The sequence below is a fragment of the Microtus oregoni genome, unplaced genomic scaffold (assembly GCF_018167655.1).
Source record: "Microtus oregoni isolate MIOR12 unplaced genomic scaffold, Mior012 000047F_ref0000412, whole genome shotgun sequence".
NCBI classification, from domain to species: Eukaryota; Metazoa; Chordata; class Mammalia; order Rodentia; family Cricetidae; genus Microtus; species Microtus oregoni.
The window spans coordinates 1,445,887-1,464,808 of NW_024543221.1; the positions used below are offsets into that span (position 1 = coordinate 1,445,887).

An 18,922-nucleotide genomic window follows, 5' to 3' on the forward strand; every position below is an offset into this window, starting at 1 on the left:
AATTCTGCACACCATACTAACAACAAATGGCAGAGTTCAGTAGTAGAGAAACATTTGCATAACCCATAGTTCAAAATGCCAATACTGAAAAATTAATTAACTAATTAATTAAACAAGTGAAAAATGTTTTCACTTTGAGCATTTTTCACACCTGAATATGATTTATAAAATAAACAGCAAGTGTATATTTAAGATATACATGCAAATGACATTTCATCAGTCTACTATAAAGGCCATCAACTACAGATTAGATAGCTTCAGTCCATTCTTCCATATATGTTTGAATTTTCAAATAATCACATTAGACTAGTTTTGAATACCATATTTTAAAAAATAGTCATTTTTAAATTTTCATAGTAATAAAAAATATTATTTACAATTCCTATAAAATTATATACTAATATGGAACACTGAGGAAAGAAAAGTTGTGGTTTTCCTCCTTTATTGGCTCATGAGTAGTAATGAAAAGAAAATGTGTTATTTCTAAGACTCACTTTTTGAGGTAGCTTTGATGAAGTTGAATTCAAGGGGCAGACATTTAATTCCCTGGTTTCTGAGATGTCATCTATAAAGTACATCAATCACCACTCCTTCGCAAGCTCCGCAAGCACTCACACTGCAGTGCTGGCACATTATTGGGTTTTAAGGAACAGGTATTTTAGGTTCACAAAGTTATACATACAATAAGAAAACTAACACCTCTTTCAGAAGCAGTTTTCATCATAGTTTTTCTAGATAAATAAAGACTGTATTTAGAAGTTAAAATAAGTCATCATCATTTTCTACCTTTCTTTTATGATGGGTTGTAGATGCATCCATCTCTTCTTCTCCTATATTATCAATCTGTGAAGTTGGACTACAATTCATTCTCTCCTCTTCTTGTCTCTGCAGTCGGTCTGCTACAGCTTGGATAGCTTCTGTCCATTCTTCTCTATAAAAATGAGTACAATTTCTCATGAACAAACGTTAAGTTACTTAAACCTTTTATAATTTACAAGATGACTGCAAATAATCTTTTGTGTAGCCATCTTGTCTGCCATCATCTCTAGGTGATAACAATCCTAAAAGCCTAGAGTCAGGAGTAGCACTTCTATGGAAATTATATTATGTTCACTTGATGTTGCATAAAATGTAAAATCTTGTCTACAAATACACATTATATACGAACACACACATGCATACATACCCTTTGGGGTGACAGTACTTCCACAAAAAACCATAGACTATCAAACAAAAACCCTGGTGCCCCTAGCACTATGATGGACTAAGTAGAACAAAAAGACCCACACTCCAAACTCCAAGGAGAAAACACAGGCCCACATGGTCCCCTATAGTTCCATACAGAAAGGCACTGTTATGCTGAGAAAATGTATGGTGTGGTCTGTGGGAGGGGGGCAGTCGGACAGAATGGTTCATGTCTTGTGGACAGGAGCTTATTTGAAAGCTGGATAGTGAGGGAGGTGAGTGGATTAATTGGCACCCAGGGCCATGGTGATATCTGGGTCTGGGCTGCTGCTAGGGCCCACATCTGAGTTCTTGGCCCTGATGCAGTCTCAGTCTGTGTTCATGCCCATGGCTCCTGATACCATTGGGGGCTGAGAAGATAGGGCTGTATAGAGCTGGCCTCACCCCTCACTGGCTGCATCTCTAGGGGGAACCAGCCCTGCCCTTCACCAGCTGAAGCACACAGGATAGAGGGTCCTACACTTCATCTGGGCAGTACAACAGAGTTGACTCTGTAGGCAGGGGCATGGATGAGCCAACCCTGAGGGCATGAGAGGGGGATAACTAGTAGTATCACTTCCCTTGCCTGTGGTGTAGTGGTGGGGCTGAGTAAAAGACGCTCTCCCCACTTTCCCCTACTGCCTCTAGTGGGCAAGGGAGCTGACCTTCCCCTTTAACAGCTACAACACTCAGGAAAGTGGGACCTGCACCTCAACTGGACAGTACAACAGAGCTGATCCTGTTGATGGAGGGGGTGAGGGGAGACAGGGGACTACCACATGCAGGTAAGCTGGTCCCAAAAACATGAGCGTGAGAGATCAGTCTCTGCCCCTCATCTTCCATATGGAAGTATGGGCAGGGGACAGATGCCCCCTACCCCAACATGCCTGAGGCAGGTGTGAGAGCCTGCCCTGAGGTTATAAGAACTGGAGAGCTGTTCCTCCCTATCATCAGCTACAGCACTCAGGAGACTGGCCCTTACACCTTGTCTTGGCAACACAGTGGCACTGGCCCTGATGGTTTAAGTGTGGGAGAGCCAACCCTGAGAGTGTGAAAAGCATGAGAACTGGCCAAGACCCTTGCTCATCACCGCAAGGGATGAACTAGCCAGGGCAATGCTGGAGAGCTCCTCATGGTGGTGAGGACTAGCCCACCCCAATATCCACCTTATCCATGATCTGCAGGAGCAACTGAAGAGGCCAGTCCTACAGATCCAAAGCTGCAGGATCTCCACAGGGTAACAATAAGATAGTCAGGAGGAGGTACAGTGAGGGCCCAGCATTGACAGTATAGCAGAAACCAGAGGCCTCCAACCAGACCAATGGCTCTGCAATGAGCACTTGCTGGTAAAGATACATGGACAAAAGGATTTACTGTGTGACTGTGTGTGTGACACTATAGTTTCCAGGATGAGATATTTCTTTTTTCCCCTTTTTTCTCTTAAATATTGTTTTATTTTGGGGGGGGGAGGTTGCAAAAACAAAGGGTGGATACAAAGGGACAGGGAAATGACTGGGATAAGATGCATGATATAAAAGACATAAAGAATAAACAAAAAGAAGGGGAAAAAAACTTGGTACCAGGCATAGAAAAACTCCTTTTGAACTATTGGAAGATGGGTTCAAGAGACCCCAAACAATATAGGCTACTGCTGAAACACTTCACTGCCTTCCAGAAAAGGGAGGTAAAACCCTACTACTAAAGACACTAAACACTTAAGACACAGGATTCAGAGGAATCAGTTGTAATCTAACATGGAAGTCCCCTCCTTGAGAACTAGTTCTCATAGTTCTGGAAGGAGATATATGAGCGGCCACAGGAGAAAGTAATCAATAGTACTAACCAGCTGTAATGCCTGTGAAAAACAATGACAAGAATTTTAAGATATTCTGAAAGGTGAAATAGTGGCCCTTACATCCTAGGTGTAAACAATGGCCATACAATTGAACTTAAGGTTTGCTCAATATGTGGAAATTCATGGCTTATATTGTAAACTCAGCAAACTACCCATGGCTGATAAGGTCATGTATCGTAGAGAACAATCTACTATGACTGACTTCCTAGTATAGCCTCTAATTGCATTCTAAATACTTATCCTTAGAACTACAGATAAGTGTAGTCTCACCTCTTGCTCAACAAAATTAAAAAAATTAAAAAAAACCTTTTATTTGAAGATGGAGACTATTACTGAAAGTCACAACTAGTCAAAATTCGGAGAACAACTAACTTACCATAGTGTGTCCAACACTAATTAATATATTTACAATACAATTCCTATACTCAGACTCAGAACATCATGGAAAATGGGGTAGAAGGACTATAACCAGTCAAAGGACCATGGCATTTACTGCTATATATCACTTTCTAAGGAAGAGTAGAGAGCACAAAATAGAGGTGGGTATAGAGGAGAAGGAGGTAAGTCTAGAAGAAGTTTTTGGATGAATGAAAAGTGTATATGATAAAATACATTTATGAACTTCTCAAAAAATTAAATTATCATCTAAAAAGTAAAATACCAAAATATTTCAAAACAGAAAAATAAGAAAAAAGTTCAGTTAAAGGCTTTTGAAACTACAATTAAATTTTATTTGCACAAATCCTACCTATTGATATAATTCTTTCCCTTAAATGTGATGCTTTTTTAAGTTTACCTACTCAGTCATCTTAATGATCCCTCTAACTAAAAGTATTTTAAATTTCTTTTCATTCTTGGAACATATTCTAGCACTTACATAATTTCAGCACTCTGGGGATATGAATACATTATCCCCAATTATTATTTTATTCCATATGTTACCCTTCATCAATTTTTCCCATTGTTACCTTTTGATCTGTTGCTTCTTTAAGGAATAAACATTCTTTCTCACTAACTATGGTATTTAACAAACTTAATGGACAGCTAGGTGTGGTGGCACATGCCTTTACTTTTGTTATAGCTTCTAGAAGGAAGAGGAAGGCACATCTCTTGAGTTCAAGGCCAGCCTGGTCTACAAAACAGGCTCCAGGACAGCCAGGGATAAAGAGAAAAACCTTGGGTAGTAGTTTGAAAGAAAATGGCCTCCAAAAAGAGTTGCTCTGTTAGGAAGCATGGCTTTGTTGGAGTAAGTGTGGCCTGGCTCTGTGAAGTGCAGCACTGTGCGAGTGGGCTTTAAGGTTTCCTATGCTCAAGCTACTCCCTGTGTCACAGACCTTACTGTTGCCTTCTGATCAAGATGTAGCCAGCCAGCACCATGTCTGCCTACACGCCACCATCCTCCCTCCCATGATGATAATGGACTGAACCTCTAAACTGTAAGCAGTCACTTCAATTAAATGTTCCCCTTTATAAGAGTTGCCACAGTCATGGTGTCCTTTCATAGCAATAGAAACCCTAACTAAAACATCCTGTTTCAAAAAACCAATCAAACAAAACAAAACAAAAAACAGCCAATCTTACTGAAATAGTAATTTTCTTTGTATTTTGCTTACTTGGTATTTGTACAACTTTTGGTTCTGTGGCATTGTATCTTTAGACACTTTAGAAAATGTTCGTGCACTATTAATTTAAATTCTGTCTCATTCTCTCAAATTAAAGTTCAATGATGTATCTGTAAGAGTGCCTCATTGCATAATCTGCCCCATATTCTACTATCATCAGTTTTTATTTTCTGTCCTGCTTCTTATTGGATATCCTCTTCTCACTGGTGTTCAAGATCACTAATTTTCACTAAGTGAAGCCTAACTCACAATTAAAACCATTCACTATCTCATAGAAAAGAAAGTGGAAAGAAGCTTTCAATGCATGTGCACAGGAAACTGGTGTAGGACAATGGTCTGTATTCTGTCAATTATATTTTAAATAAATGATCATTGGTCAGTAGCCAGGTAGGAAGTATAGGTAGGAAACGAGACAGGAAGAAGAGGCAGATCAAAAACAGGAGAATTGTGGGAAAGAGGAAGCTCCGTCCCCAGTCCTGCCCAGACATGGAAAAAGGAAGATGTGACCCTGCCCCGCTGAAAGAGGTACTGAGCCATGTGGCTAACATATACTATAATAATGGGCTAATATAAGTTATAAGAGTTAGCAAGAAGCCTGAGCTAATGGGCCAATCAGTTTATATCTAATGTAGAACTCGGTATGATTTTTCTTTGGGACATAATGACTGCGAGAACCAGGCAGGACAGAAACCCCAGCAAGCAGGCCCTCATGTTACAGGAAACCACTTTCTAAATGTAATACCAGTAGCACAGACACTGAACAATAAATACATGGAACTTTCTGAAACTGAAAAGCTTCAGAAAGCAAAGGACACAGTCAATAAGACAAAAAGGAACCTTAATAAATGGGAAAAGATCTTCACCAACCACACACCACAAAGAGGACTGAACTCCAAAATATATAAAGAACTTGAAACACTAGACATCAATATACCAAATACTCTAATTAAAAATGGGGTACAGATCTAAACAGAGAATTCTCAACAGAAGGATCTCAAATGGCCAAAAGACACTTAAGGAAATGTTCAACATTCTTAGCCATTGGGGAAATGCAAATAAGAATGACTCTGAGATACCATCTTACACCAGTCAGAATGGCTAAGATCAAAAACTCAAAGATAGCTTATGCTGGAGAGGATGCAGAGTCAGGGGAACACTCCTCCATTGCTGGTGGGAGTACAAACTTGTATAGCAACTTTGGAAATCAGTGTGGCTGTTTCTCAGAAAATGGGAATCAACCTACCTCAGGACCCAACAATACCACTCTTGAGCATATCCCCATAAGATGCTCAATCATACTATATGGACATTTGATCAACTATATTCATAGCAGCATTATTCATAATAGCCAGAACCTGGAAACAACCTACAGGGCCCTCAACTGAAGAATGGATAAAGAAAATGTGGTACATTTACACAATGAAGTACTACGCAGTGGTTAAAAAAAAAAAAAACAATGACATCTTGAAATTTGCATGCAAATGGATGGAACTTTTGAAAAACTATCCTAGGTGAGGTCACCCAGACTCAGAAAGATGAGCATGATATGTATTCACTCATAAGTGGATACTAGATGTAAAGCAAAGGATAACCAGACTATAATCCGCAGCTCCACAGAAGCTAGGAAACAAGGAAGACCCTAAGAGAGACACAGGAATTGCCCTGGGAAGGAGAAATAGACAAGATCCGAGAAAATCGGGAGCATGGAGAAGGTGTAAGGGGAGAAGAAGAGGAGAATAGGAGGGGGAGGAGAACTTGATAGAACATAAAGTCAAGATAAGGAAAGGACAGCAAGGGAGAGTAAGGAAAGGTGTATTGGTTGAGGGGGCCATTACGAGGTTAGCAAAAAAACCCTGGCACTAGAGAAATTCCCAGAAATCCACAAGGATGATCCCAGCTAAGACCCTAAGCAATAGAGGAGGGTGCCTGAACTGGCCTTGCCCTGTAGTCATATTGATGACTATCTTAAATTTCATCACAGAACCTTCACCTAGCAACTGATGGAAACAGAGAAAGAGATCCATAGCAGAACATTGGACTGAACTCCCAAAGTTCAGTCGAAGAGAGGGAGGAGTGATGATATGAGTAAAGGGGTCAAGACCATGATGGGGATATCCTCAGAAACAGGTGACCTGAGCTAAAAAAGGCTCACTGACTTTGACCTGATAGCAGCGGAACCAGAATAGGACCAAACTAAGCCCTCTGAATGTGGGTGACAGTTGTATCGCTAGGGCAGACAGTGGGACCACTGGTGGGAAGACTAGGATTTATTCCTACTGCTTGTACTGGCTTTTTGGAACACATTCTCTTTGGATGGATACCTTGCTAGGCCTAAATATAATAGGGAGGGCTTTGGTAAAGCAAAGTGCTAGACTTTGTTGACCTCCCATGGGAAATCTTATCCTCTCTGAGGAGTGGAGGAGGGTGGGGCTGGAGGGAGGTGGAGGGAGTGGGAACTAGGATTGATGTGTACAATGCGAAAAAATAGTTTTTTTAAAAAAATAAATTTATTTAAAAACATTCATTAGTAATCATAATTACAAAAGTTTTACCTTAGTTTTAGACTATGTTTCTTTTTTTATATTTTCTCTCGGTTCATTTCCCCAGACTTAAGCATACTGACATACATGCTTACTTAAGCATACTGACATACATGCTTAGTATTATTAATCACTGTAAAATAATTCTATTATCTGGATCTCCTATGTATATCTAGTTCCACACCATATTTGTCTTGTAGTTTTACCCACATTGTCTTAAATCTTTGCACATATATTTAGATAATTCTTAGAAATTATAAATGAAACACAAGACAATTTCCGATCTAATTAGATACAATGTAACTGTTAAGAATGTTTTTAATTTCTGCATAACTTTCAGACAGGAGGAGAAATTAAGCTGGTACTAACCTAGATGTTTTCTTCCTTAAGGTTATCTTTCACAGTTACTAAAAGCTGCAGTGTAGGCTACTGGGAAAGAAAAGTCAACACCAGTCTTAGCGAACTGTGAATTCTGAGTTACAGTAACCAGTCTGACAAGATATTCCTTCAGGTGCAACAGTGATGTGAACATTATGGGAATAATCATCTACTTCCTAATTAGGTTTAAGGATCACTATATAGAAGGGAACTCATGCCTGATGCTGAAAACCTGGCCAAGGACCAATGCCAGGTAGCTCACAGGCTCTAAGGGAGAACATATTATTGTTCTTTTGCTAAGTAGACATATCAAACTGTCTTCTAAACTAACTTTATACCCAAAATTTAGTGCAGTCTTCATAAGAAAAGTTTCTTTTTATAGTGAATGGAAGTTGTGGTTGCTTGAATAAAATGGCCCCCATAGGCATATTAGAAAGTGTGAACTTATAGAGTAGGTATGGTTTATTAAAGGAGGTATGTCAATGGGGGGTGGGTTTTCAGGTCTCAAAAGCTCAAGTCAGGTCTAGAAGCTCATTCTCTTCCCACTGCTTGCAGATATAGAACTCTCAGCTCCTTTTCCAGCACGATGTCATCCTACATGCTGTTGTTACAAAAATGGGTTAAACCTCTGAACTGTACTCCAGTCCCAATTAAATGTTTTCCTTTATAAGCTGTGGTCATGGTGTCTCTTCACAGCAATAGAAACCCTAACAAAAACAGAAGTTAATAAAAAGATTCACTGTTGGTCAAAATGTGAAAAATAAGTGATTATGGATGAAGTGTTTAGCCTTAAATGGGGCATGTGTATCACACTGCTTCCCTGTAAGGCTCCTAGAACAATGAGGACAGAAAGATTGTAAAGAGTCATAAGTAGGGAAGGCTGGGGGAACAGTGCCTGCTGGACCTGACAGGCCTGCTATCCTCATGAGCTCACAGCAACTGGGGATGCCTGTATAAGATAAAGCCACTCAACACTGCAGCATGAATTGGAAGGAAAACATGCCCAGCTTGGGAAGGAAAGGCAGTTTTCTTCAGGGGAATGGTCACTGATAGGTTGGCTCCTGCTGCAATAGCTATCCCCACACCCATGAACATATTGGAGGCTCTAATTGGATTCAATAAATTTCCTTTTTTCTAAATGAAAAAAAAATGTTAAGTATGGAAGGGTTACAGAGTGGAGGGTGATCCAGGGTGACTTGAAGGGGGAAGTGGAGAAGTTATGATCAAAATACACCACTAACATTGATGAAACGCTCAAAGAGCATATACATGTGCCCCCCCCCCAAACAATAACTGAAATTCTATGGAACCTGAATTTAAAAAAAAACCAGAATAATAAAAAATACAGAGGAATTAATAAAATCATGCATACTTGATCATCTTTCAGAGGGTGCCAAAAACACATAAAGCCGAAAGGAGAGTTTCTTCAACAAATGGGTGTGAAATAAATGGGCATCAATATGAAAAAAAAATGATGTGAGTCTTATTTTAAACCACTCCTGCATACTTCTAAATAAAGACTTAAAGCTACAGAGCTAGAAGAAAACCAAGATGATATATTCATGACACCTGTCTTAGCAGTGATCTTTGACTACAGCATGAAAATAGAGGCCACAAAATGAACATAAATTAAAAAATCTTCTGTGAAGCAAAGGAAACAGCAAAATGAAAATGAGACCCAATAAATGGGTCAAAGGGTCTGAGAGATATACACATGAAAATGTTTTTGTTTATTTTTTTTTTTTGTTTTTTGTTTTTTGTTTTTTTCGAGACAGAGTTTCTCTGTGGTTTTGGAGCCTGTCCTGGAACTAGCTCTTGTAGACCAGGCTGGTCTCGAACTCACAGAGATCCGCCTACCTCTGCCTCCCAAGTGCTGGGATTAAAGGCGTGCGCCACCACCGCCCGGCTGTTTTTGTTTATTTTGTTTTATTTAAAAGAAATTTTCCAAATTTGAAGCCAGACTGATCTACACAGCCAGTTCCAAGCTAACTAGAACTATATCCTAACATAATGAAATCTGTGTCCACACCCAGAAAGGGGGTTCACTCCCAAATTTTGATTTAAAAAACTACTGCAACTCAATAGTCAAAAACAAACAAACAAAAAAACCAAATAAGTAATCTAATTAAAATTGAGCAAAACTTAAATGAGCAGTTCTCCAAAGTCATAAAAAGGATTCACAGGTATATAAAAATTGTTCTCAGCATTTTCATCTTCAGGCAAATGCAAGCCGCAGACCATATCGTACACCTTGCTACAAAGGATATTATAATAAGTAGATGATGACAGGTGTTAGTAGTGGTACTAGGTTCCATGAAAAGCAATATTACAAATCCTACAAAGATTTAAAAACTACCCTATGATCCGGCCATCCCATTTTCTGGCATTTATCCAAAAGAATTAAATTGGTGATTCAAATAGCCAATTGCTTGACCATGTTCACTGTGGTACAATTCACACAAGTCAAGAGCTTGAAATAACCTAAGTGTCTTTAAACCGATAGATGAATAAAGAAAATTTAACATATATACAGTAGAATGTTCTTCAATGTTAAAAAAAAAAAAAGAATCCAGTCACTTAAGGCAGCATGGATGGAACTAGAGATCATTATGCTAAGAAATCTGGGCACAGAAAGAACATTATCATCTATATGAAGGATCTAAAGGTATTATCTTCTAAGTTTGAAAATAATAGTTATGTGGGATTCCCCCTATGTATGCTGTGAACACCATTGGTTAATAAGGAAACTGTCTTGGGCCTGCATAGGGAATAGAGGTAGGCAGGAAAAACTAAACTGAATGCTGGGAGAAAGAAGGCAGAGTCAGGGAGAAGCCCCACAGCACACAGATGCCGGAACCTTGCCGGTAGAACACAAGCCCCATGGTAAAATATAAAATAAAGGAGATAGGTTCATTCTAGATATAAGAGCTAGCTAGCAATACGCTTTAAGCTATTGTCCAAACAGTATTATAAATAATATGGTTTCTGTGTGATTATTTCGGGGCTGAGCAGTCAGGAACCAACAATGGACTCCTCAAAACAGAATAGTGATGACCTGGGGCTACAGAGACTGTAAGAGGGAATAGATGAATAGTGAAAGGCGATGACTGAGTGTGAGTACAGCTGAAGACGTAACTGTGATATACTATGTGCAGGAGGGTGACCAGTCAGTCATATACTATGCATTTCTAAGAACTATCTTAGCTGAGCAGTGATGGAGTGTGCCTTTGATGGAGTGTGTCTTTAATCCCAGCACTCAGGAGGCAGAGGCAGGCGGATCTCTGTGAATTCAAGGCCAGCCTGGTCTACAAGAGCTAGTTTCAAGACAGGCTCCAAAGCTACAGAGAAACCTTGTCTCAAAAAACAAAACCAAACCAAAGGAACTATCTTAAATAAATGTGTGAGGAGATATAAAAATTTATACTCATTAAAATATGAGATGGTATACACAACTTTAAGTTAACAAATAATTTTAAAAACAAAAATTCAGTTAAATATCTAAGAAATTTTTTATTTAAACAACAAAAGATAGTATGGGAAACTGCTTCGAGTTCAAGTTTAATCAGGTTTTTCTAATTAAAGTCAGGCGTACTATTAAAGATAACAGAAAAATGATGGCAAAAAAGAAAATGAAAATCTAAAAGCCTACACACACACACACACACGCATGCATGCACATGTACATATAATTTAATAATTGGGAAAAAGAATGAATTAGTAACATCTGAAACATTAGACTCTACACTTTGAAAAAAGCTGCCTAATCTCATATTATTCATTGAAATAAATACAGCACACACTAGAGAGATACATCTAGTTTATGACACAAAAGAATTTCAGTATAGGGTCAGAATATTACAAAGAGGATTTCTAACCCCAAGCATCTCTAAGTCCTATTGACATTAGATTATAGCTCTATGAAATCTCCAGATAGTAGATGCCTCATAAACTAGACAAGCATACTCAATAGGATAATTTTTATTTTCTTAAACATAAGTGACAAATGATCCTTCAAGGAGTAGACTTATGCTGCATGAATATCAAAAGGTTTTAGAAATTTAAGATTGGGAAGTTAAGGCAGAGGATTGTCACAAGTCTGAAGCAAGCCTGGGTGGCACAGTTACAGTTTTAGGACAACCTGGACTGCAGAATAAAAAACTGTCTAAGCCCACAACCCCAAATTTAAAAGACCTGGCTTATATCCAACTTTGGGAACAACAATTCAAAACGAATCAAAGTTCAATAAATGTTAAAAATTCACTCTACATAGCATTTTCAAGGAAATGCAATAACTGGGCAGCACCGCAGTAGTTCAGTCATCTAGCAAGCACTTTGTCGTCACATCCTGAACTGTGTGCTGAAGACATTAAAGACGTTAAAGATTACAAGGACTGGTGTTCTTCCAGAGGACTCTGATTTGATTCCTAGCACTCACAGGGGAGCTCACAACCTTCTATCTATAACTCCAGTCCTAGGAGATCTGAAACTCTCTTCAGGTCCCACTGGGAAGGAAGTACACATAAACAGTACAAACAGGCTATTAACATTCTACTTTGAAAAATTATTAATTAGGGTCAAAATAGTAACATCTGGAGGGAAATACTTAAAATATTTCAGGCAGTCACCTGAAACTAATGTGCATACAAACAGGAATGCTACTTGAACCATTTCCTACTGTCTTTCATTCAGAATTTCAAATATGAGTATAATCAATAATTATAAAAAAGATAGTTTGTATATAAAATGTGCTCAAGTTTTAAAAATATCTGTATACTGTTTGCTTTGAAAGAGTCTATTTTAAAATAAACCAAGGATGATTTATCATTTTCCAGCCCCAGTTAAACAAGCAAGACAACAGAAATAGAACAATTAAGTGTAACACATTGCATCTATTTATATAATAAATATACAATAAATCCATCTACAAATACACCTTAGACTAATTTTTTAACATAACAAATAAAAAAGTTTCTTACCTTTCCTCTGGAGTATCTACATGAAATGTTCTCTCTATAACAGTGGTCCACTGAAGACATCTGATAATAAATGTATTTGGCTTTGGTCGTTCTGTTTTCATTAACTGGCATTCTATAAATAAAGTTAAACATCTCTTTATATACACAAGTACTTAAACTGTTAAGTAAGTAGTTAACAACCACACAGTATGTTATTCTGAACAGAATGCACTCCCACTGACTGTCTTCCACAGAGTCAAGGTTATTCTCAACCCGACCGTAGTGTTTCTTTCCAGCTCATCACTACTATGACCAGTTCAACCAGCTAAACAAAACTCTTGAATTTTTTCGAAACACAACTTGTTCTTTCTGTATCTTTAACTTTGCTTCAGCAGCTACTACTATCTGAAACAACTATTCATTTTACCCCTCCAAATCTGTAAGCCCCAACTGTCATAACAATACCAATCCTTTAAGGACTAAGTGAAATCATACTCATTTCATTCAAATTATTATTATTATTATTTTACTTTTTGGCACAGACTTGCCATTTCACCCTCTATTGTTTCATTATGCAACTTGTTTTTCACCTGATATTGTACTACAGGACCAAACATATTAAGGTAGTTTTTACCCTATGAAGTCATCTAAAACAATAAACTTCTTATAATTCTTGGTATCCAGACTTACTAGAATTAGTCAGTCATGAACTGATTAGATTCTGTCAAGGAATATCTAGGAAGACTTCAAAGAAAAGATTGTTCCTTTCCCCCTGTTCTCTAATCTTAATACTACTTTAACTTGATTGCACTGAATTAAAAAATACATTTTTACATTTTTCCTTACTTCCCTTCCTTCATTTACCTAATTTTGTTTATGAAAACTTCATCACTGATAAATCTTCTATTCTTCTTTTCCCCTTAATCTCTTATTTTTTTCTACCCCTTTATAATATTCTTTTCAATTTCCCCTCTTAATTTATTTCTTCTTGCTTCTCCTCTATTTCTATCCTTCCTTCCCTGTTCCTGACTGTGTTAGCTTGAATGAAAATACTCCCATTTAATCATTTGTTTGAATGTTTGGTCCAAAGTTGGGAAGGCCTTGATGGAAACGGTGTGTCAGTAGGACTGACCTTTTTCAAGTTTCAAAAGTCTACACTATTCTCTCTCTCTCTCTCTCTCTCTCTCTCTCTCCCTCCCTCCCTCCCTCCCTCCCTCTGTGTGTGTGTGTCTCTTTGTGTGTTGTGTGTCTGTCTGTCTGTCTGTCTGGCGGTCTGTCTCTACACCTCATATCTATCCGTGTGTCTGTCTCTACTCTATACCTCGTCCTTCTAGATCAGATAGATGTAACTGTCAGTTACTGTCCCAGCACCAAGCCTGCCTGCCTGCCATCACGAACTCTGTCTAATGGTCATAGTCACTCTAAACCTCTGAAACTGTGAGACCCAAATTAAACTGTAATACCTTGGTCACAGTGCTTTGTCACTGCAGTAGGAAACTAACTAAGACACTGACTTCATTGTATTAATTATATCCATACATATCCTACTTAATTTTTAACTCGATAGCACATTATAGTCATTTTTCCATTTGCTATTTTTTGGTCATGGTATACTAGAAGGCTTAAACAGACATTAAGCATATGTTTGTATTTCTATGACTTGATGCTGGTAAAGCAGGTTGGTTTTTGCTAAGTTTTACTAGGGATTAAGCCTTCAAGAGCAGCTGTTGATAAGATCCCCAAATAAAACCAGAAGAAAAAGCCACACTAAGAGACATGCAAATTATAGCAAAAAGATACAAGAAATATAAAAAACTAAGGTATCGTGATTCCTCCAAATGATCAGTAACACATCAACTACCAAATATAAAAATGGGAGGTAAAAATATCATAAATTTATCAGTTAAAATAGACATGAAAATATATATATATATAAATAAGCAAATGAATTCAATTCAAAAACCAGAGAGTCGGCAACTTATGTGAAAAGAGGAAAATGGAGAGGAAGTAATCAGCAATATTTATAAAACACGAAAATAGAAGAAAAGTTAAAAAGGAAACTGATTTACAGAGGTGGTAAACTGGAAATGAAAATTTTAATGTGGAGAAAAGGTAGGTGCATAACAGAAAGCACCATCAATAGATTCCACCAGATGAAGACACATTAGAACAAATCAGAGATAAAAGTCAACAAGAAACTACAATTCAACATCAATAAGGAAAAGTAAGTAACTGGGAATGACCAAAACATCTAAGAATTGTGAAATATTATCAAGGTTGCAATCCATTAATCCATAGAATAGAAAGATCAGAAATAAATATTAAAGGAATTGAAAAAATATTTTATGAAATTATAACAGAAAACTTCCTAAATCTATAGAGACAGACATCCAAACACAAGAGATGCTTAAAATTCCAAACAGATATAGAAATCTCTTCAAAGCACAAGTCAAACTGTAATATAATCCAATGCAAAGAGACAATACTAAAAGCTGAAAGGGAAAAGCCTCCAACTCACAAAGGCAAACATATTAGAATTCAGAATAAAATCAGATCTCTTATTACTATCCTTACAAGTTAGGAAACAGAACTTTGTTACCCAACAAAGATAGCTATAGATACTGACAAAGACAACAGGACATTTAAAGACAAGCACAAAGTAAAGCAGTCTATGACCACCAATTCAGCACTACAGGAGATATTTATTTAAAGGAACACTACACACAGAAAGTAAGGCAGTCCAGTCACAAGAGCACAGAAAAGAGCAAGTTTCATGATCGGAGCGCATGAAGAAAAGAAACCTAAGAAAAGAGTTCATCATGTTCAGTGTAGTAAACCAACACACCCTGATACTAACAGGAGAGAAGAGAAAAGGGCAAACAACAATGGTCCAACTAGCCAAAACATAATAGCAGCAGCAACAAAAAACTATAATAATGAATGATCTTTTTAATTTTACTTTTAAAAAACTACATTTGTCATTTTACATACCAATCCCAGTTCCCACTCCTCCCATTCCCTCCACCTTCCCCTCTATTCCACCCCCATCCACTCCAAAGAGAGGGTAACACATCTCACTCCACGTTGCTCTGAGGAAAAACCAAGGCCCTCCCTACGATATCTAGGCTGAGCAAGGTATCCCACCAAAAAGAATGGGTTCTAGAAAGCCAGTACATGCAGCAGGGATAAATCCTGGTCCCACTGCCAAAGGCCCCACAGTTTGCTCCAGCCATACAACTGTCACCCACATTCAGAAGGACTTGTTTGGTCCTATGTTGGTTCCTTCCCTGTCCGGCCAGACTTGGTGAGCTCCCATTAGCTCAGGTTAATTGTTACAGTAGGTGTCCTAATCATGGTGTTGATCTCTTTGTTCATATTCTCACTCCTCCCACTCTTCGACAGGACTTTGGGAGTTCAGCCCAGTGCTCCACTGTGGCTCTCTGCCTCTGCTTCCATCAATTGCTAGATAAAAGTTCTATGACATTTAAGATAGTCATCAATATGACTACAGGGCAAGGCCAGTTCAGGTACCCTTTCCACTATTGCTTAGTGTTTTAGCTGGTTGGAGTCATCTTTGTGGATTCCAGGAAATTTCTCTAGTGCCAGGTTTCTTACTAACCCAGAGTTGCTCCCTCAGTCAAGATTATCTCTTTCCTTGCTCTGTCTCTTTCTTCCCCCATCTCCATCATCCCATTCCCTCTAGTTCTCATCCCCCATCCCTTTCTCACCCCCTCCTCCCATTACGCCATCCCTTCTATTCCCACCACAACGCTCCCAATTTTCTCAGGTCTTGTCTATTTCCCCTTCCCAGGGAAATCTATATATGCTTCTCTTAAGGTTCTCCTTGTTACTTAGCTTCTCTGGGGTCATGGACTATAGGCTCGTTCTCCTTTGCTGTACATCTAGTCCACTTATGAATGAGTATATACCATGCTCATGTTTCTGAGTCTGGGTTACCTCACTCAGGATAGTTTTTTTTTCTAGTTCTATCCATTTGCATGCCAATTTCAAAATGTCATTGTGTTTTAGCGCCAAGTAGTACTCTACTGTGTAAATGTACCACATTTTCTTTATCAGTTGATAAAGTTGAGAGGCTTTTAGGTAGGTTGATTCCCATTTTCTGAGAAACAGCCACACTGATTTCCAAAGTTTGTACTCCCACCAGCACTAGAAGAGTGTTCCCCTTACTCTGCATCCTCTCTAGCATAAGCTATCTTTGAGTTTTTGATCTTAGCCATTATGACTGGTGTAAAATGGTATCTCAGAGTCATTCTTATTTGCATTTCCCCAATGGCTAAGAATGTTGAACATTTCCTTAAGTGTCTTTTGGCCATTTGAGATTCTTGAGAATTCTCTGTTTAGATCTGTACCCCATTTATTAATTGGAGTATTTGGTATATTGATGTCTAGTTTCTTGAGTTCTTTATATATTTTGGAGATCAGTCCTCTGTGTGGTGTGTGGTTGGTGAAGATCTTTTCCCATTTAGTAGGGTTCCCTTTTGTCTTATTGACTGTGTCCTTTGCTTTCTGAAACTTCTCAGTTTCAGAAAGTCCCATTTATTTATTGTTCCTCTCAGTGTCTGTGGTACTGGTATTATATTTAGGAAGTAGTCTCCTGTGCAAATGCATTGAAGGCTACGTTCCACTTTTTCTTCTATCAGGTTCAGTGTGGTTGAATTTATATTTAGGTCTTTAATCCATTTGGACTTGCGTCTTATGCATAAGGATAGATATGGATCTAATTTCATTCTTCTACATGTTGACATCCAGTTATGCCAGCACCGTTTGTTGAAAATGCTTTCTTTTTTCAATTGTATAATTTTAGCTTCTTTGTGAAAAATCAGGTGTTCATAGGTGTGTGGACTAATATCCGGGTCTTTGATTTGATTCCACTGATCAACCTATCTGTTTTTATGCCAATACCAGCCTGTTTTTATTACTGTAGCTCCAAAATAGCTTCTCTTAATATACATTTTAAAATGAAGTAATGTCAGTTCACCAATGAAGAGACACCATTTGACAGGCTGGATTGAAAAACTAAATCTACCTATCTGTTGTTTCCAAAATATACATCCCTGATGGAGGAAGGTCATTGGCCAATAAAGAAACTGCTTGGCCCTGTGGGTGGAGTAAACAGAACAAAATGCCGGGAGGAAGAGGAAGTGAGCTCAGACTCCACAGCTCTGCTCTCCTCCTGGGAGCAGACGCCTGAGAGAGACGCCATGCTCCCGGCTCCTGGGCAGACACACGCCATGAAGCAAGCCACCAGGTTAGACATGCTGAACCTTTCCCGGTAAGACCGGTGCTCACCGATTATTAGAGATGGGTTGATCGGGATAACAGAATTAGCCAGTAAGGGCTAGGGCTAAAGGGCCAAGCAATGTTTAAAAGAATACAGTGTCCGTGTAATTATTTCGGGGCATAAGCTAGCTGGGCAGGCGGCCGGGGTGTTGGGGACGCAGCCCCGCCGCCGCCCTTATTACTTCACATCCCATTGGAAAAGGGATCAAAATATCAAGACAAAGAGTAAACAGAAACTGAAAACAAGCTGTTAGAGCTATTCAGGTATCTGATAGTGGACTTCACAGTAAAATTAGTCAAAAGAGATAAAAAGAAAGTCACTGTATATTAAGAGTGAGAAAAACACATAGAGAAAATAATTATGAATAAATACTTATCAAATGTTAGGTCTCCCATTTTCATGTAAAACTGATGGACATAACAGACCACAATAGGTTTTGAAAAACTAATAATGCATAATCTCCATATTCTACTCTAATCTCTTGAAAAGTCATCCTAACCAATAATACATGACCTCCATATCGTACTCTAACCTGTAGACAAGTCATCTTAACTATAATCAACCAAGCCTAAAAGGAAATCATTAGCACAACCCAGAGCTCTAGAAAATGAATATTACAATGCCACAAAAATACTAAATTTTCAGATTATTCCTGCTTGTATGCATGGTATATATGAAACATGCACATGACTGCTTCTGTAGATATGTGGAGCCCAGAGCAAAGCACTGGGCATCTTCCTTCTTATTCTCCATCTTACCATCTCAAGAGCGAGCATCTGCTCTCAACTTGAAGATTACTTTCAGCTGTTTGTTAAACTGACTCTTACATTAGGCAGTTACATTAGTTAAGCTTCTGCGGAGTAACCAACTACAAGCTGAATTTCAAACACTTCTGCTTACTTTATACCATTCTGAACCCAGGTGACAAAGTTTGTTCGAAATTCTAATTTTTCTGTAAACTTGAAAGCCAATTATCAGGACTGTAACATGCCAAACCAATATATATAATCTCCAAAAGAAATTCTGAAAAATTAGCTGTTCAGATT

At 38.3% G+C, this 18,922-nt stretch overlaps 1 protein-coding gene across 4 annotated transcripts in view; it reads right to left on the reverse strand.

Moving 5' to 3' along the window:
• The window catches only part of Akt3 (AKT serine/threonine kinase 3), a 248,082-nt gene that overhangs the window by 98,522 nt on the left and 130,638 nt on the right, over nt 1–18,922 (reverse strand). For all 4 annotated transcript variants that reach the window (XM_041635417.1, XM_041635418.1, XM_041635416.1 and 1 more), the window contains 2 exons: nt 12,596–12,707; nt 787–931 (listed from right to left, as the gene is read on the reverse strand). In XM_041635417.1, coding sequence (XP_041491351.1) covers nt 787–931; nt 12,596–12,707 — 257 coding nt within the window. The remainder of the gene's footprint in view (nt 1–786; nt 932–12,595; nt 12,708–18,922) is intronic.